Source organism: Manis javanica, chromosome 2, assembly GCF_040802235.1.
Source record: "Manis javanica isolate MJ-LG chromosome 2, MJ_LKY, whole genome shotgun sequence".
Lineage (NCBI taxonomy): Eukaryota > Metazoa > Chordata > Mammalia > Pholidota > Manidae > Manis > Manis javanica.
The window spans coordinates 49250399-49271341 of record NC_133157.1 but is presented as its reverse complement, the minus strand read 5'-3'; the positions used below and the strand labels follow the sequence as shown (position 1 = coordinate 49271341).

General features: G+C 36.7%; 1 protein-coding gene across 5 annotated transcripts in view; it reads left to right on the top strand.

Annotated features, from left to right (window-relative positions):
* The window catches only part of ADAMTSL1 (ADAMTS like 1), an 869288-nt gene that overhangs the window by 575909 nt on the left and 272436 nt on the right, over nucleotides 1–20943 (top strand). For all 5 annotated transcript variants that reach the window (XM_017660035.3, XM_017660032.3, XM_073228449.1 and 2 more), the window contains one exon: nucleotides 12796–13032. In XM_017660035.3, the coding sequence (XP_017515524.3) occupies nucleotides 12796–13032 (237 nt within the window). The remainder of the gene's footprint in view (nucleotides 1–12795; nucleotides 13033–20943) is intronic.

Genomic DNA, 20943 nt, shown 5'->3' with positions numbered 1-20943 from the left:
GTCACCTAGATTCAGGTGAGAACTGGAGAATCTCAGGTTCCATTCCAGGCTTGCAGAATCAGAATCATCATTTTAACAAGATCATCAGATGCCTCTCATCTGTACATTAAAGTTTGAGAGGCACTGTTCTATCAGACAGTACATCCTCTCTCAGTCTGGGTCACTGAGCCACCCTATATTTTAAATGTGTTTTTCAAATCTCTTACTTCTTCAATGATTTTTTTTTAACCTGCTTGAGAGAGGATATTTTAAGTGTTCTGTTTTACTGGTTAATTTTCTAATTTCACTTTGTGGTGTGTTTGGACTATTTTGAACCTGTCTCATTGGATAGATATATATTTTAATCTATATAGATAGATACATATCTGTAGATATATATAATTTTATCTGCCTGGGGAATTTAAGCTTTCTTCATAATGTAGTGACCATCTTTATCAATAGTAATGCTTTTGCCTTAAAATCTGTTTTGTCTGAAACTAGTATAGCTAATCCACCCTTCATTTGGTTAGATTTGCCTCATATATCTTTTTCCATTCTTTTACTTTCAACATTTCTCTATGCTTAAGTTTGTGAATATCCAGAGTAAACATTTTTAATTGCAATCTGATTGTTTTTGTTTTAATCTATTTGCCTTCACTATGATTCTGATAAAATTGGAATTATTCCTACCATCTCCTTTTGTAATGTTTGTCCTGCTTTTCCAGTATTTTTTCCTTTCCCCTGCCTTCTTTGAATTATTGAGACTCTTTCATTATTATTTTTTACATCTTTCCCTCTACTGGTTTTACAATTATGCACCTATTTCTATTCTTTTAGTGGCTAGTCTACTTTTTAATACACATACTTAAAACTAAAGTTTAGTAGTAGCTATATGTGCATATCAAACAATCCAAGCCTCATAAAACATTTTAACTCTAATTACCATCCTACAATTTATGTGCTTTAGTTATCATTTTAGCCCTATTCTTATTAATCCCACAGATTAGATACTTTACATAGTCAATGTTTATTTAGATATACTTGGAAATTTTCTATTTTGTTTGTTTGCTGTTCTTTCTTAGATCATAGATCTTCAAGTCTCTTTTTTATTTCTGCCTGGAATACATTCAACAGAAGTTTTTTTAGTGAGGGTTCAATGGAAATAAGTGCTCTTGTTTTTGTTGTTGTTTGCATAAAATATCTGTATTTAGTTCTCTTGAAGGTTAACTTTACTGTGAAAATAATTATAGGTTAACAGTAATCTTCTCTCTACACTTTGAAGATTGTCTGCTGACTTCTAATTTCCACTCTAAGTGCTCTTCCATTGTCTTTTCTCTCTTAGTTCTTTTATGATTTTATCTATCATTGGCATTCTGCAGTTAGCTATGGTCTGTGTAGGAACAGATCACTTATTTTTACTGTTTGATTTTCATTTGACTTTCTGGTTCTGGGATTTATATTTTAATTATTTTGGAAATGTTTCAAAAATTATTTTCTCTGTATCATCCAGATTTTTGAACAACAGTTCGTGTTTTCTATATCTGCGTCTCTGTGCTACATTTTATATTATTTCTTCAACGCTTCATTTAGTACTATGTCTTCCTTACTGTGTCTAAAATTATTTTTAATCTATCTACTGAGTTTCTGAAGACACATATTTTTCATTTGCCTGTTCAATTAGGTTCTTTTAAAAATATACATGATCATGCTTGTCTTTTGGTTACAATTTCAACATCCTTTTTAAAAATGTCCTTAAGCACGTTAAGTTTTATGTTGTATTCTGTGTCTAATAATTTAACTACATGAATTCTCTGTATTTTCTTAATTCAATCCTTAACAGACACTCTGTGCCAGACTCATATTGGTCCCTAAGTAAACCAAGAATGCAATACAGTGTGCTAAGTCAAGGGATGGAGGTATGTCCAGGGTGCTGTAGCACCCAGAGGGAGTGGGCTCACACAAGCCGAGGATAGGGAGCTGTCAGAGATGACCAGGAAATGATACTTAAGCTCTAAGGAGTTGGCTAGGTGAATAAGGGGAGACTGCATTGGATAGTGTCAGCCAGAGGAACACGGCATCGAGAGAATGGCAAATGTTCTGATTAAAGTGTGGGGTGGACAGGGACAAAGGAGGAAAACTGAGGCTATGGAACAGCAAAGCCAAGTCAGCTCCCACAGAAACCTGCTTAGGTATTTGTTGCATTGCCACACCGTATAGAACAGAGTAAAAAGACTGAGAGGGTTCTAAATAATACTGATGACTCACAGGATGGGAAGCGTTTCTGGCAACGCTTTACCTTCACTACCTTGTCCAGCTTCTGTCTTAAAGGAAAACAAAATAGGAAGAGGGGTTGCCTCTGTCTAAAAATTATCCCCCAATTTTAGCTGCCATTCTTCCTGTAATCTTATCTGTAGAATAAAAGTTTGACTCATCACCTCAATGCCTATCTTCCCTCTTTAACTGTAAGCATCCTGCAGGCAGGAAGTACTTCTGACTCTCACCTCAGCCTAATGTTTGGCAAATGTCTCTATGTTTTTTTAACATACATAATTAACAGTTGTTGGGAGTGATTAAATAGAAAACGTTATTATCTATTCAAAATTTACTCCAGATGAGCTCAATCAGTTTGTGTTCCTTTTCACTCTTACCTAGCACAGCCCACTGACAGCAGTAGACATTATATAGGAAAAAGAAAGGAAAATCACCTTTGCAGCAAAGCTCTCTTTAAGATGAGGCTGGTGCTCAGAAACTTAGATTTCAAAGAACAACCTAAAAACACTGGGTTTTAGGGATCAGAAAATATATTTCTGTATTATTATTATTATTATTGTTTTCTTAAAATATGTCCATGGTCCAAGATCAACAGACTAAGAAGTATGAGCACATATGAACAATCTTGAGTGTTGTCATCCATTAAACTTCTAACCCAGCAAATTTGGCACATGACACTGTTTGATTAGACTCATATGTTAAGACACTCATGTAAGTCATTTTAATTTAAATTAGGTTTAAACAAGTAAATAAAGTAGTTCTAGAGGCAGCAAAGCAATTAGAAAGGCAAAACTGGATGAAACAAGCATAAGCTCGGGTTCGCCTGGAACCATGAATGGCCCTCCCCTCTGTGGCGCTGGTAGGGTCAGTAACCCCGTACATTCGTTGAGTGCTTACTATGTGCCAGTACTGATTCAAACATTTCACGTGTATTAACTTAGTTGTGCCCCATTTTTGTCCATAGAGCCACCATATGACAGTGCCAGCCATCTTTAAGCCGGGGCAAATACTAAGACCCTAGGGACAGACTGACCCCTTTCTTTGGTTGAGGAGCTGATTCCTTCCTCTGTGTTCTGAAAATAGTGCCCCGCAGACCAATTTCTGGCTGCATATTGGAAGCTAGTGAGAGAGAAGCATTACAGGAGCAGTGAGGGACCCGTCCCCTCTTGCAGGGGAAAGAGGAGGTTTGGGAGGTGGAAAGAGAAGGCAGAGGTATGCCTAGTGATAGTGTGTAACTTCTGGGCCCTGAGTAAAGGAGAAAGGGTAAAATGAAGGAGATTTAGACAGCGAAGTGGGAAAAGATAGCAAACACTTTGTAGATCCCTTTTGACCAGAGTGCCTGGGGTAAAAGGAAGGGTGGACTCCTTGCTCTGGTCATGTCAGGGAAGCCTCTACTCCACCCTACAGTAAACTATGCTTCCACCAACCTCTGGAAGGGCCTCCCGCCACCAGGGCCTGCTGCCTGCATCCCCTCAAAAGGAAGCTCCCTGCTCTGCTTCCTTTCTCTTGCTCACTGCTGTGTTCTGGTTCTGCGGCCATCAGATTTTTCTGAGATGATTACCCTTTAAGCTGGTCTCCTGGTGTTCCCATGAGTATCCTCAAATATACAGGCAGGAGTTTTGACATTTGGTAAAGTATGGTCACCCATAATCCAACGTCCAGAAACCTGAGGATGCTTCTTTTACAGAATCCATTAATTTAGTATTAACCATGAATTTGGATGTCCAGAGTAGGAATTCTCATCTAGAAATTAGAAAGAGACTATGGAAGGAAGAAGAAAAGCATCTCAATCGCTGTACCCATATAGTCCTATCCCATTCCCCTCATTCCAAAGTCTATAAGGACAGACCCAGCTAATCTTCACAGGGACCATGGCCAGTCTGAGAACACCTTGTTTCATCTCTTTGGAAAGTGTGACACGACAGAGAGAGTACCTCCTGTCTCTTGCCAGGATTTAGTGGTCTGGGTTAGAGTCTCCCATCCAGAGAGGACCCTGGAAGAGAGCAGACTCTATCCTGTTCCAGTGATTGGAAAATAGATACCTTTCTCCTTCACCCACAGACCTGGAACTTTCCCCAACCAGGAAGGCCTCCACTCCTAGTACCGTACTTCTGTGTACTGGCTAGGTAGTCATTCAGATAAAAGCATGACCTCAGCTTTGCAGGAGCTGACCAAGGAGAACCTTGTGCTGTGTGCTCAAAATCTTACCTAAAGAATTCCCAGAGGTATCGTAAGCCATTCCTGGTGCTGTATTACAAGCCTGGAGAAAGGAGCATTGATTACAGGCAGTGCCAGGAAAACAGCTGAAAGCCAAATGGAGTTGGCTTCAGATGGTTTGCTATAGACCGGGAGGGGGACAAGGTGAAGAGAGGGTGCTGGGTCTCCTTTGAATTGTCTCACCTGCTATTTATCTTTGAATTGCTCTAGACAGTATCTTTTTGCATTTTTCTTTTGTGACTAGCATAAGCCCTCTGTGCTCCAGGAAACAACTTCAGGCTCTGTATTTGCTCCTTTATACCAAGCTTTATTACCCTTTCCTTCTTATAAATAGAACCGTAATGAAATTGTTATGCAACAGGCCCAACAAATAGTAACAGTTTAAGTATTTATGTGCTAAAATGTTTCCCTTATACTAGCCCTTCCTTTAATCTGACTCCCTACCACAAATATTCTGGTAAATATGGTCTGGGGAAAAAAAAAACACCTGTGTAATTGTGTACTTATGAAATGAAATTGTATGCTGTGTCCAAAAAAGTTGACAAATTACCACTTCAGATATACTAATTTGGAGGAGGGGAGGGAGGAACATTTTTTTTAGACTGTAATAAAAAGTAGTAAAGAGGCAGAAATGCTGATTTAAGAAAAGATACTGCTAAATTGGAGCTAATTCAAAGAAAGGGACTAAAAATAATAAAATGCCTCAAGGAATGGATATTTTCAAAATTGAGAGAATTTAAGAGTCTAACATGACAAACTACAACCAGTCCTACAAATACCTCTGAGGATTGGATTCCAAAAGTCTGCATTGTTCAAAGGAGAAAAAATAAAAGCACTGAAATAAAAGCTACCCAAAGGGGGGAAAAATGAACTTTTAAAACTAAGTGTTTTCAATGTTTTTACTTAGATCAGCTCTCAGATGCCTGGAGACATTAAAAGCTAGGCAGGCAAAGCATTTATTTTCAGATAACAAGCTCTAATAGAGTAAGTAGGGTAGGGCCAACAATTTATCATATCATACATTTTGAGTATTTTATGTCTGGACCTGAATAAATCCATTGGAATGAATGATGTAGAACCGTTTAATGTACCTGTAGCCAGTGTTCACTTAGTAGGCACAGAGTGGGGCATACCCTAAGCCTGAATAAATTAGAGTTCTGTATCATTTTACAGGGTCACAAATCTGTAAACATGTTATTTATTATGAAAGGAGAATAAAGAAAATTTGTCTATCTTTTACACCAGGGAAAAAAGATAACAAAAACAAAGACTTTAAATATATCTTGGATGCATGAAAATATGGTATCTGAAGAAAGTCGGTTAGCATTTTCAAAAAGGAGGAAAAATGAGCCAAGAATGGCTTTTACCTACTGCGGTAGCACCCTCCAAAATCGATCCCATTTTCTGTGCTTTGCGCTCCTCGTGATGTGTTAGAGATTTAAATATTATGCTCTTGAAATACAGTAGAATTGTCTCCATCCAGACTGTCTAGACAGGGCAGGGACTATGTCTGTTTAATTTCATTTTACATAGCAGCTAGCAGTCTTTTACAAATAAATGCTTTTGATGATGGTGTTGATGTTAGTATAAGCAGGTGGCCAAAACTGGGATAAAGCTTGATAACTTAACATGAGCACTTTATAGCACATGCCTGCAACACTGAGTGTTATAAAATTTACAAATGTCTGGCTATTTATTGAATAATAAATCATTTTAGCTCATTTTTTGTTTCTTACTATTTCCCTGTTACCTCTGTTTACATGGAGGAGAAAATGTCTATCTGCTAACTCAGAGAGCAGGCACGAATCCCTACTCAATTTTCCTAGTGTATAAAATGTACAAGCATTCTTGCAAATGCATATTTAAGGTAAGAAAGAAGAAAAATTAGGTATTTTATCAGTTGGAAAGCTGTCAAGATTTAGATTTCCTTTAAGATTTAAGAAGACAGAATTGGAGTTTCTACAGTTAAAAATCACGACCTCCGTTTCATTTTTTTTATGTGTTAGTCATTCATTCTTTCAACAAATATTTGAGTACCTGTATGTAACAGCAAGGCAAATGTCCCTGTCCTCTGGGAGCTTACACTTTTGTGGGAGGATACAGAAAATTAAAAATGAGCATAATAAATAAGTAAATTCCATGGTATTCTTAAATATAATTAAGTGTGATTGGAAAAAAAAGGAAAAGTTAAAAAGGTAAAGGGAAATCCATAGTGGGAGTGGATGTTGCATTTTTGCATAAAGTAATCACGGTAGGTCTCATTAAGCAGGTGATATCTGAGCAAAACCTTGATGGAAGTAAGGTAAACTGCTTGGACTCTGTGCAAAAGAAAATTCCAGGCAGAGGGGATAGATAATGCATATGTCTTAAAATAAGAGTATTCCTGGAGTGTTCAAAGGCAGCCGGGAATCCAGTGCGGCTAGAACCAAGTAAATAAAGAAGACAGTAAGAAGTGAATGGACCAAATCTTTACCTCTATCTGAGATGAGGATTTTGATCTTTAATCTGAGTGGAGTAGGGTGCCATTGCATAGCTGTAACAGAAACATGACACAATGTTCTTTATGCTTTAATAAGATCATTCTGGATGCTATGTTCACCAAAGTCTCTAGGTCAGCAAGAGCAGAAGAAAAGACCAGTTAAGAGACTGTCATGGGTAATTCAGGCAGCATGATGTTCGCTTGGACTAGGTTGTGGTCAGATTCTGCATACTTTATGTAGGACCAGCCTCTCCTGATGGGCTTTCTTGGGAGTCAAGGATGACTCTGACGTAGTGGTTCTCAAAGTATGGTCACCAAACCAGCAACATTGGAATCATTGGGAAATTTGTTAGGAATGCAGATTCTTGGTCCTACCCCTAGATCTACTGAATCAGAAACTGGAGAGTGGTGCCACAGAATTCTTATATTTTTAATAAGCCCTTCAGGTTATTCTGTTGCAACTCAAGTTTGAGAACCACTGCCTTAAAATTTTGGATCTGAAAACAATGGAGTGCACATTGACTGAGATAGGAAGGGCCACAGAAGAAATAGATTTTTTGGAAAAGGGAAGGATCAGGGTTGGAGATGAAAAGTTCATGCTGTCTTAGACATCCAGACGGTGAGGAAGTAGTTGTATATACAAGTCTGGAGTTCAGGAGAAGGGGATCTGAGTTGGAAATAAAAACTGAAATATTGATTATGTTTCTGAGAACAAAGGATCACATTAGATTGGATTGCATCAGTGGATATTTACTCTTTAGTGGATTCATCTTTATTTTGAATAAAAGAAGCAGAAAGCCAAGTAACAGAGAAACACATATATGAAAGTGGCAGTCCGCCATCTACTTAAGTGTACTAAGTGATCTGAGAGCTTGAGGGAGTATATTTTCCAGAGCCTCCATCCATTTATTGTAGAGGAACCTTTTATGGTAGTCTTTTCCTATTTTACCATCAGTACACTGAGGACTCCTAGTATTTTGAGGGTTAAACTTAGAACTAATAAGATTTTCTGCAGTCACCAAGCAGCTAATAAATTTCTACATGTTTTGATCATGCAGTGACAATCCAGAATTGCTGGAGGATAGAGATGTCTTCCTAAGCAATTCTAATTTTGGATTCTTGCATAGTAACTTTTATGGAGGGTGAAAGATTTAGGTCAGATTGAAGGGGAGATAAAAGATTTAGATAACAGTTGCAAGATAAGGAAATGCAGTGAGAAGGATAGATTTCTTCAGTTACTGCAGTTCATGTGTCACCTAAATATAATTTCCAGTGTTTTCTTGATACTATCAGGTATTAATATCGACTGTATAAATAAAGCCATAGAATCAAAATATGGAGTCTACACCATGACACTCATATAATAAATTTAGCGCAACAGCAAAATTAGCAGAACAGGCCAACCAATTATGAGTACGTCCCTTTTCTAGAAGGACGTCCCTTTTCTAGAAGGAAAAGATCATCTTTAAAAAGAGAGAAAATGAAGAGGTAATGCTTGTCCTGACCCTGAATCTATATCCTGTATATTTTTCAAAACCATTTTAAAGGCCTGTCAGATGCTACCACCTTAGCTGCTAAGATATCATCTTTTACATTTCACCCAGTGAGCAAACTCTGGAAAGCCTGACCCTCCTTTGTCCCACAGTATAATCTGACCCCCCTGTCATCATCAGGGGACATCTGGGATCCACCTTATCTTTCCCACTGGCTAGTTGATTAACCAGGAAGTGTTCTGAATTGGAATCATGTATGGCAGAACTCCACAGACTGTATGAATTATAATGGGAACAAATAAAAGGTCAGATACTGTGTTTTAATGAAGAAAACTCTGACACTGTTAGGATTGAGTGCCTAAAAACTGGAGAAAGAAACTATTATATTTTATTAGTGGCTAAATACAGTAATTCATGGGATCATCTATTTTAAATATATTTTTTTCAGAGCAAGGAAATCCTAGCTCAGTAATCTGACAGAGAGTTGTCAATCCTCAGATATATTACAGTTAGTTGAAAATAGAAGGCCAGGGAAAGCATTAGATTGTTCTCTCTTGCTCTGTTTCTATTGATGGTGTTTCTGGAAACATATATGAGAGACTGAAAATTTGGGGATCTTTAGTTCAAATAATCACTAGACTTTTCAGTAATTTTAATGGTCCTCATCATTACTACCTATAAGCCAAGTGCAGTGCAGAAATATATAAATAATAATCCATTTGCTTTCTTCTTTATTTTAAATTGAAAACTCTTGATTCCTACCACTAAGGTTTTATGAAAGCAGAAATCTCACTATGCATATTCAGTACATTCTACATTCCATTTACCCTAAGGGAAATGGCCTTTTATGGTCTGGACTGATGACTTGTGATATCATAAAGCAGCATCAGCATATCTGAAGCAGATATTTCAAAAGTGATGCCCAGGATAAGATGCTAAATGTTTCCCCAAAGGGCATCAGTTTCTAAATCTGACTTTTAGGTGGACCAGGAATCATAGTGGTTTCATGACCAAATTGTAGCTAAAATCTAAAAGTTTTGTGCATGATGCATCTCTATACAAGTAAGTTATACTGCTGTAATTATTGTTATGATACTTTTGGGATAAGAGACGATGATTACTTTGCTTGAGTTTCCACTAAGGCAGCTGGGTCATCCCAGATGCATCAGGGGTTCACTGAGTGTCTTGAACTGTTTGAGATGTTTTGGGTTCAACAAAAGAAGCTTTTGCCAAATCCTTCTTCCCTTAATTTTTAAACATGTGTATTTCAAGGGAAATTTGATTCATGTGTTTCTGATTCATTTACACTTAAATCATCAAAATGTTATTTTGTAAAAGCTATCTGATGTCCAAGAAGCTTTCTGAACCTCTTTTTTAAGTCTTCTTAAGTCCTTTTTCTTAAAACAGGAAGTCGCCTTTTGCCAAGTGCAAATACACTCAAACATTAAAAAGGTTCAAGTTCAGTTTCCAACTCTGAACTCAAGGTTTTAAGTGCATTCTCAATTTAGCAAAATATATTTTCCCAACCCCACAGAAAATAGAGGCAGAAGAAAGACAGTAGTGATGAAAGTGAGTAAAGGTATTTACAACCATTGCTATTCTTAGAGATATTTCTCCAGTTATGTAAGTTCATAAAACCTGTAACAGGTGATTTTGCAGCTATTGGATACAAGTAAATTGCAAACAAGAACAACTGTCTGCTTGTTAATTCTCTATGTTGTGTCTAAATAGGTTCACTGTTTTTGTCATAGAAAAGAAAACCTAAGTCTCAATATTTTAACTAAAATTTTTACTAATTTTGCCTTTGATGGCTTTTGAGTCTTATTTTAGCAAAGAAGAGAAAACTGAACACATTATGAGAAGGGACTCATAAGAGACTTTGTAGGAGTTTATGTCTGAGATGATGTAACATCAATTTTAAAATGTAATTAGCACCCTTTTCTTAGAATTGCGTTAAGTACAGGAAATTATCTCTGGTTCCTACCAGGAGGGCTCTTATTTATATATTACCCTTATAATTTTGATGCAGAAGTGATTCAGACTGACCCTAGAAATCCCTTATAGCTAGTTCCCTTTATTTATAGAAAAAGGAGGTGAAAGTAATTATGGTGATGGGGATTCAGGGGGACTTTCTAAACAATTTCCTCATTGTTCTGCTTTACTGAGAGTCCACTTCAGTATTTCTACTGAGTAATCAAAGGATTGACAGGTGTTATGCAACTGAAAACACTTTATTTAAACATTATTAATTAAACCATCAGTTTCTGTGGAGATTCCCATGGATTGGCCACCAGGACTATCTGTAGATCATATAAAGCTGGTTTTATTAAATTTCCTAAACAAGGGAGAGCAGTACCTTGACCATCTTTCTAAATGTCCCAAATGTAGGAATTTAGGGAAGAGAATGGGTAGCGTTGGGAGGCTGTGGTAAGCCATGGTTATTTCAGGACAGAAGCTAGGAAGTGAGGTCTAAGCAGAGACTGGTAGGATTGGTAAACTAGGCAAGTTGTGGTCTTGCCTTTAGAATGTGAGTCCACAAAGAATTAATATTAAATCAGTTTGTTTTTGCTCTTCAATCACATGGTCTGAAAGAATCTGGTGTTAAAACATTGAAGTTCAGATAGTTTGTGTTGCCATCATACAATTTACCTGTCTTGAGATTCACAGTGTAATTTTACAGGTTATGGTTTATTTCTCATAGCAAATAAGTAAGTATCACAACAAAGTAAAACACACACTTATTGATTGGTTGACCTTTAAAAAATTTACACTGTAATATATCATTTAAGAAATTAATAAGTAATGAATTTTAATGATACTTTTTTAAGACAATATTCAAGATCACTTAAGCCTCCTTGGATACCTATGTTACAGAAATTCTTTTCCTTTAATACTGTTTTATTTATCTGCTAAGAGTAAAATGCCTCTGAGATTTTATATTGTAGTTTAAGCTACTTTTTGTTCATCCTAAATAAGGATTTACTTGTTTACACCCCATCTTGACTAGGAAGAATTTATGCTTCCCCAAATATTAGAGCATTAAGCTTAAGAAGAGTCAGGAATTCCATTTTATAAAATAGAGAAATTCTGTTCTCACAATGCTTATTTAAATGTAAAGAGATTTTCAGAGAAAGGGACCTTGATAACTCTCAAAAATGATCATATAGTAGTATATGTACTTCAAAAGGCCACATGCAAATCTCTATTTAAGATTAAAAAAATTATAATAAAAACTTCAACAGATGGATATTCTACAATCTCCCATAGTCAATCCTAATCTGAACATAGGTAGAATAATTTAGACATATTAAAAAGCCTTTTCAAGGGATCAGTGATATTTGTCTTTTTTAAGTTGAATATCATTTGCTTACACTGAAGTTTATCAGTTATTGGAGAATAGCCATTGCTAGTTACAGTTTTAATCTTTATAAAATAAACATTTTAAAGAGTCTTGTTTCCTACTGGTGTCTGCCAATATTCTTTAAAGTTCAAATCCAAATAATCTTTTTCTCCTCAGTGGCTTCATTAAATAACATAGTAATAGCTACCATGTACAGCTTCCTTATGCCAGTTTTTGGCTGATATAAGCTCATTAAATTCTCCCAGTGACCTTGAGGGTTGAGTATTATGATTGCCTCTGTTCTAAACATAAGGAAACCAAGGCTCAGAGACCCACCCTTTTGCAGGCACACTCCCATCTGATGAGGAAGTCTATACCTTTCCACACGGCCATGCTGCCTTCAACTTAAGAAATTTAGGTGTAAATCCTGTTTTCCCTTTTTTGTTCCACAGGTTTAATTCTAGATGCCATGCAGCCTAAGTTTTAGGAAAAAAAAAAAAACATGCAAAGAATGCTATAAAAATATTTTAATGAAATTATCATAACTTTTGTTCCTACTTACTAAAGTTTTGCCATAGTTTTTGGTATCATAACAAAAGCACTATTGCTTTGCAACTAACGCTCTGACTTTATACCAAGTTCTACTTAAGTTAAAAGAGAAACAAGTGGCATTAGACTGTGGTGGAAGCAGAATCCATGAATCAGTCAACATCTTTCAGAAAATATATTTCAGGGTGGTTACTTTCCCAGCTAATATCATTCACACCTATCTCAAACTGGCTTCTTTCCCATATAACTTAAGTCAGAAAATATATTTCAAGGTGAATACTTTGAAATCTCTACTTTTCAAGAGCTAAATAATCACATGACCTCTCAGATAATATGGGAAGATCCGTCAGCAATGGCCACAATATCTGCTCTGTTTTCTAGCACCTTGACAGACCACAGAGCTGCTCCAGTTTCCTGTTCAGGCTGCCCTCATAACCTGTGTGTGTCCTTCCTGCTTTCTTCTCCAGGACTGCCCACCAGAAGCAGGTGATTTCCGAGCTCAGCAGTGCTCAGCCCATAATGATGTCCAGCACCACGGCCAGTTTTATGAATGGCTTCCTGTGTCTAATGACCCTGAAAACCCGTGTTCACTCAAGTGCCAGGCCAAAGGGACAGCCTTGGTTGTTGAACTAGCGCCTAAAGTCTTAGATGGGACTCGTTGCTACACAGAATCTTTGGATATGTGCATCAGTGGTTTATGCCAAGTAAGTAATGGCTTCTTTTCCGTCTATTTTTCCAGAGTTTTGGTGTCTATGTGTAAATAGTTTGTATAGTCCTGCTATCCAGATCACTCACTGTTACCTTTCCTAGAGTTTATAAATGATGAAAGAATTCAAATTCCTGAATATGTCTCACTTTTATAGTAGACTCTGAAATTACCTCTACCTTGTTTGTCCCTAAAGTATTTGTGTGTGTGTGTGTGTATAGGTGGAGACATTGATTTTCATTTACTTATAGCTTCAGACTCACTTGAGTGTGATTAAGTCTCCAATATCCAAGTAAATTGTAGGGGAATTTACTGCTCTTTTATTGTAACATTCATTTTGTTGAAAGTTCAGACAAACCATAGAGAAAAGCATGGCAGTGTCAGCTAGGTCAGATTTCAGCCAAGCAAGACTTTAAAACAGAGATAGCAAAGAAGTTTGATTTTTTCTGATCAATTTATCAACATCTACTTTGAGTGGGGAGTTAGTAAGATGAGGGAGAGTTAGCCTGTTTGCCATATATTTGCCATCTTTATTTGGAAGTCTACTTTTTGGATTAAGATGACCAGCCCTGTTTTTGGAGCCAGCAGTTGCTGTACTTTCCTGTGTACTGTCCTTGACCTATACTTTATATTGTATACAGTAGACATTTTGAGAATCTTTGCCTCTTTCAGGAAGATATTGGTTATAATTTTTCTCTCTTCAGAATCTCTAGTATCACAACTCGCAACGTAAGAATAAACATAAAATATGCTTTGATAATTTGTTATTTCCAATTCACATGTTTATCTAAAACTCAAATCTACATTCAGATCTAAAAGAAATAACTCATGTGAATTGCTGCAAAAGATGTGTCTTGCAAGGGTTCATGTATACGAGAGGGAGACAGACATTCTAAACTTTTAGTAAGTCTCAAATCTGAGAGAGGGGTAGTGTGGCATGTCCAAGCCCTTCTTAGAGAGGAGGGTGGAGATGATGTGTACCATATCTGAAAGTTTCTTTGTATACAAGAGATAGAAGAACTTTAGATATAAATTTGAATATACAATCTTACTATTTTTAAGCTAAGAAAGGCCTAGGAGACTAATCAACATCCTTAAAAAACACTGTATTTGAACTTGTGATGTTTGAAGTTTACTGCTTTCTCAGGGCTTCTCAGTGGTGTTGAAATGAAATCATGGAATCTGCAAACACTTTGTCAATAATAGAGAATTCTAAAGCCAGTGGATCCAGAAAAGGGGCTTATGTTATAGGCGTGGCTAGTAAAATAATAATAAATCCTTATGTGCGTTTACTGTTTGACTAAAGCAAGACAGATCTCCATTTTGCAAATGAGAAAACTGAGGACCAGAGAAGTTATATGATTTTCTGAAAGTTATGTGGCCGGTCACAGCAGAAATGGGACTAAATTCCAGGTCTCCTGATATCTCAGTTCAAAGCTGTTTGAATTACATTATACAGATAAATGAACCAAATAAAAGTCAGGCCAGCAGATTAGGTTTTGTTTGTTTGTGCTGCATGGGGGGGTTCAGCATGGTGTCTTCTCTTCCTAGGCTAATCCTCCAACTAGCCCCAGGCACCTTGGCAAATGAAAGGAAATCCTTTCTCAGTGGTGAGAGAATACATTTTATATACAGTGAATGTGGAGTGATAGTGCTGAACTTTTGGGTACAAGTATAAGCATGCCTCCTTAACTGAGATTCATATGTGTAACTTAGATTTGGGGGCAAATGTAAGTTATAGGATATCTGAAAAGAATTATAACTGGTCAGCAGAAATTATGATCAGCTATTGCTTTTTTCTTCATTTATTTGTCTTGTTAGAGGTAACAGTGTAGTAAAGGAGATGGAAAAGCTAAGATTGTGTTAGATACTAACAAGTAGTACAGCTGGAGAGCAAGGTACCCCCCCCCCCAGGTAAACGGGAAGAAAGAGGAGGTAGTTTGGGAGAAGAATGTGGAGGCTCGAAGGGCAGCAGGACTATGGTAATCAGTGGGTGGCCAAGAAAGAGTTTTAGTGGAGAGAAGACATAATCATAGTTATTCTTCAGAAAGATGAATATAATCCTGCAACTGTAAGATGCTTGAGATGGAAGGTCCTAGAGGCAAGGAGACCAGCTGAAAAGGAGGCTCTTCGAGCAGCTGAGGTGAGGGTAGTGTGAGCCTGGGCTAGGCAGTGGCAGCAGGAACAAAAAGAAAACTAAGTCTGAAACCTAAGTCTGAAAGGAGGTTTTCATTTTTATTGTAACTGTAACAGAGGGCAGAAAGCAATTAATCAAATTAATCATGCTCAAGAGATCAAAACTACTTCTTAATATGAATATATAATAGATACAATTCTGGATCATTGCTGCTGTTACCACATAGCCTGTGTTTCCATGATTAGAACCTACTTGAGTTTTATAAAAGGAAGGAAGACATAGAGGCTAGCAGGGTCACAGAAGAAGAAAGATGGAGCACTTAAATGCAGTATATGTTTTTTCAGAAGAACAAGGGTAAGTCAGTCACCACCAGAAAAGCACTCACTGCTATCTTAGTTTAATAAATTCCATTCTACTTAGAAAAAAATTCCTTTATTTACATTACATCTGCATACTAGTGATTAGTATTTTCAGTCTTTTCTAAGACACGAGAAAAGGCCAGATTTTCATAATTTTTAAAACAATGTCAAAAATTTTAATGCTAACTTAAAGGTGAAGTTTTTATAAATAGCTTCTCCCATATTTCCTAAAAAAAAAAAAAAAAAGTCATCTCCGCTGCCCTATAACCTCCTCTCTTCCATCTTGACTGCATTTTTTAAAATTTATTTTTGCCTCATTATAACTTTTTGGTAAGCTGCCTCAGATATTTTTGATGCTAGGAAGATATAAATTATAAACTATTAAGAAGTGAATATCTAGCTTTGGACATAACTTTGCCTTGGTAGGAAATGACAGCATAACTCAGAAATTTGTCATTGATAAATACCAGTTATTTCAGTAATGCCTGTTGACTACTCAGTTAAGAGCCACTTCCTCAAAACTGTTCAGGTCTTTAACCAAAAGCTATGGAGTATTAGACTTTTAGAGCCAGGAGATACTTTTGCAATTCATGTATATTGCTATCTCACAGAGGAGGAAACAAGAGACCTGGACACTGTCCCAAGGGTATGAATGAGGAGGTTATCTGTATTCATTGTGAATTTGCTACAGGAAAATTCTAGAATCATCGCTTTTTATGATAGATACCTTCTTCTTATTCAGTAATATTAGAGCATCATACAAGGCAGTATATTTATTCTAGTATAGTAGTAGATATTAATAATAAAAATAAAATAGATTCCATTTTTGAATGACTATCATATCTAGGCACTTTAAATGTATTTTTCTAATATTTACAACTCTATAATTTATTAGGCAGCATTATCTTCACATCACAAATGAAGAACTGAGGCTCAGGTAGATTACGGGACTTGCCCAGAGACACCCAGTTCTGTCTGACTCCAGAGCTCCTATTCCTTCTGGTGAGGCTGGTTGAACAGAGCCAGGTACCATTTGATGTCGAGTAGTGGTCCCCAAACTAGGCTGCAGGCTAGAATCACTTGGAGAGCTCTTAAAAAATATAACTCTTTTTCAGATTTATTTGTTCTCTGTATATAGAATACTCTCTTTATGACCCTATTGCTTGGCCAGATTTATGAACAACTTCTAGATTAGAAAACAGAGAAGATTTAAAGTCAAAAGACATGGGAATGTGGCTCTTTAATGACCTGTGTGATCTGACCAAGTTTCTTAACCTTCCTAAATTCTGTTTTCCAATCTGTAGAAAAATAAGATTGTCTCACAGACCATAGAGCACCAGGCAAGATAATTCATGTGGAAATACTTAACAAACTGTAAAGGGCTGTGGAAATATAGAGTACCCTGAACATTTTGAATTGTAGAATATATTGAGGTAGTTGTCCCCTGTATGGGATTTTTACCCTAGAACAATTCAAAAAGTTTATAAGATGAGATAAAGTAATCATCTTCTTATTCTGCTAAGAACATTAAAGAAGAAAAGGAGACTCCTTTATCATGTAATTTCACCACCATTAATTCATAATTGAAATGTCAATAACAAGGAAGGAGTAAGAATCTGATTTTGGAATCAAGGACAATCCTTTAAGTTGAATACAGTTTCCCTAAGAGAAAGTGACTGGCCTGTATGTATTTCTCTCTTTTTCTCCAGAGCACCCAAGTAGTCGCTAACAGTGCTTCACAGATCAGCATTTGGAAAGCACTGCCTTTCCATCATCTAGTCCAGCCCTAAGAACTAGTGCCTCCAGGTTGTGTAATTTTCCCAGGATCTTACCCCCAGTTAATGGCAGGCTAGAGGTCAGAAAATGTCAGTGTGTATCAACATTTTTAGACTATGCACCCTGCAGTACTGCTTCCGCATATCCCACAGGCCACAACTTTGTTCAGCTTTAACTCTGTCATTTACATATGAAAATGAGTCTCTTTTCAAATCACTTTCTCCCTTTTCCCTCTACCCTACAATCTGATAACTGTCCCCAGCAGGTCATTGTGTTGGTGTCTCTCCTCACCTTGCATGTCAGGCTGAGAAATAACTGCAATTTCATTTGCTCATTGTCATTCTAGACTAGATGAAGTTAAAGATGAGATTGAGCTAGGGAGGCAGTTGCTACAGTATGGATAGTTAGGGGCAAAGGCACTAGGCTCAGACAACATGGCTTGAATCTCCACCACTCATTGGTATGTGACTTTGAGCAAGTTCTCCTACGTACCTCAGTTTCCTCATCTGCAAAATGAGGCTAATATTTGAGACTACCTGATTGGGTTGCTATGAGGATTAATTACTCAAATGCATTTGAAGTGCTTACTATGAACTTGATAAAGACTAGCTTATGGTGATAGTCAAAGTAGTAGCCAAATCACTTCTTGTCGATGACTTTCCTCTTTTTGAGTGCATCGTTTTTGTGGTTATACATATAAAAGATGATACATCCCAGCAAATGAACAGACGTGTTAATTCCCTATTGCAGCCTTCTTTTGCTAATAGCCCCATGTTGTACCATTATCAACTCCTGGTCCAGGGAAGTGAATTGCATCCTGTACAGAATTAATGAGCCATTACAAATAGGATCAGCTTTATTAGTACTGCTGTTATTCATTTATTTTCATTATCCAAATTACCCCATTTATATTTGTTGTAAAACACAATGTGGGTTTCTGCTTTAAATAGGTATTTTAAAAGAGCATAAATTTACATAGAACATGTGCTGTGATTAAAAATAATTTCGAGGTTATTTTGAAGTCAAATGCAGAAAAGTGTGCTTTATTTTTATAATTAATGAAATTCATCAGTTGGCACCAAATATACATATATCAAAAAGACAAAGTATGATTATAAACCAGCTATTTTGTAATGAATCTGTATATTTATAAATTTGCTTGTTGCTATATCAAAATATAAGGCACTTCAAAAAAGGAAAAGGAATTTATTTCAAGTAGTGCCTTATATAACATTGTTTAAAAATGAATAATACAATAAAGAAATGCTATAAATTGGAACATGGGGTTTTGACACCTATACTGTGGCAACATTAAAATGAACCATACTTCTAACAAAGAAGTTCTTTTCATTTTTAATAATTCCTGTGGTGAGTAGTTGGAAATGAATTAACTAGGATGATTATTTCTCCATCTCTGTCTGTGACCTAAGTCACTAGTATCAAATGTCTACCAGTCATTCTAAAGATGGTGATGTCAGAAAAAAAGGAGCTGGCTGTTTTTCCTTCTGTGTTTTGTAACCTAATTCCACTTGGAAGCATGGCATTTCTTAAAAGATTTAATGCATAATCTTTCTTCCCTTTGCATGATACGGTAAGGATGAACTGAGCTAACTTGCTACTTGCTAGTTATATTTGCAAATCATTACTTTCTGAGCATTTTCTGTTCTCTCAAGAATCTGCCGTATATTAGGTACTGAGGATACAAAGTTGAGTAAGATCTCTTCCCAGGGGTGGTACCGTCCTAGAGGTAGTATGAAAAATGCAGTCATTAAAAAAAAATGTATTTGTTTAACAAATACAGACTGAAGCATTAACAGTGTGTGTGCTCCAAACTGGAAATACATGAAAGGACAGAAAAAACAGTCCCTGCATGTATACTCTGATGGGAGATATGACAAGTATACAGGAAAGTATACTATTACCACTGTATGACGTTTCTCTCACTGATTACAAGAGTACTCTAATCACTGCACTACTCTCCTCACTGTAAACAGGATTATCTTTTTAAAATATAGATTTGACTCATTTCTTACTGCTTGAATCATTTCGGTCACACTCTTTGGCTTCTGAGTAAAGAAAGCCCAAAGTTCTTTACATAGTGGGTTTCTTTACTGGATAGTTTAAAACAACAGCAATTCATTCCCACACCATTCTGGAGGCTATGAATCCAAAACCAGTGTGTTGTCAGAGCCATGCTTCCTCTGAGGCTCTGACTAGAACCTTTCTTTGCCTCGTCCTAGCTTCTCGTGGTGGCCATCAGTCCCTGCCTCTATCTTCAGGTGGCCATCTCCCTCTCCATCTTTGTTTCCATGTGGCATTCTCCTTCTGGAGTCTCTGTTTTCTCTTCCTATAAGAACGACAGGGATACTAGTTTAGGACCCATTCTAGTTGAACATGACCTCATCTTAACTTGCTTATATCTTATTTATCTTAATTATACCCTATTTCCAAATAAGATCATATTCACAGGTATTGAGGATTAGAATGTCAACATATCTTCTTAGGAAACAATATTCAACCCACAAGAGCCTACATCCCTGTTTATTTGTACATAGTACAAATACACACATACACATGTATGTATATATTTGAATGATGTGTAGGAACCATAGTGGGAGCAATTTAGACTGTGATAAACAGGAGGAATTTTTAACAAAGACATGGAAATCAAGGAATTCTCAGAAGGAGAAAGCCAAAAAGACCTAACCAGTACCTAGAATTGAAGGAGAATGAAGAGATGAAAGGCTAACAAAGATGGCAGGGCTTATGTCACAAGGAGATGTGTAAGTTACATTAAGAAGGTTTGGGATTTGTGGTATTGAGGACAAAACAGTACCCTTGAAATAATTCAAGCAGATGAAAGATAAGGGAAATGTGTGTTTCAGAAAGTGTACTCTATCTGCAGTGATGACAATGGGTTGGAAGGGGCAAAAAATGGTAATGGATGGAAAGGAGAGATTTTTTAAAAAATCAGGAGATAGAATATGTGGACTTGGTAATTGAGATGTATAAGAGGAGAGAAAAACTGAGAGCCAAAGATGTGCCCAGGTTTCTAGTTTGAGCAAAGTGTGATGCTTCCATTCACTGGGATGTAGCAGGAGAAGGGTCAGACATTGGTTTGGGGCAGTGGTGAAGGATGAGAGGGTAATATATGTACACTGATATTCAGTCAGTAAATTGCATCCTTTCTTTTTCCCTCTTACATGTGTTTAATTGAAAGGTGTGTTTCCATTAAATTTGTATAATCACAGGCCTATTTACGTATGATTAAATATTGGTTAAGTAAAACTTCTCTGTAACCATGTACCAGTTAGATAACAAGTCAACTTAAATGTTTGTCTCTTTTAGGAAAAACCGAAGACAAATTGATGCATAGTGTTTTGAAATTCCTTGAGGTGTCATCTCTTTTTACAGAGCTAAGAGAGAAAGAAAGTAACATTCCCTCCATACTCATTCATTTCATAATAGTCCCTTCCCGCCAACCAAGTTCAGTACTTTGTTTCTCCATGTATCTTGTCTACTCATGGGAAGAGTTACTCCACTATATCTGAATTTCCATTTGACAATCAATTTGTAAGGTGCAGAGCCTTTCTATAGCTTTCATAGAAAAACATTTTGGAAAGTTATATATATTGAA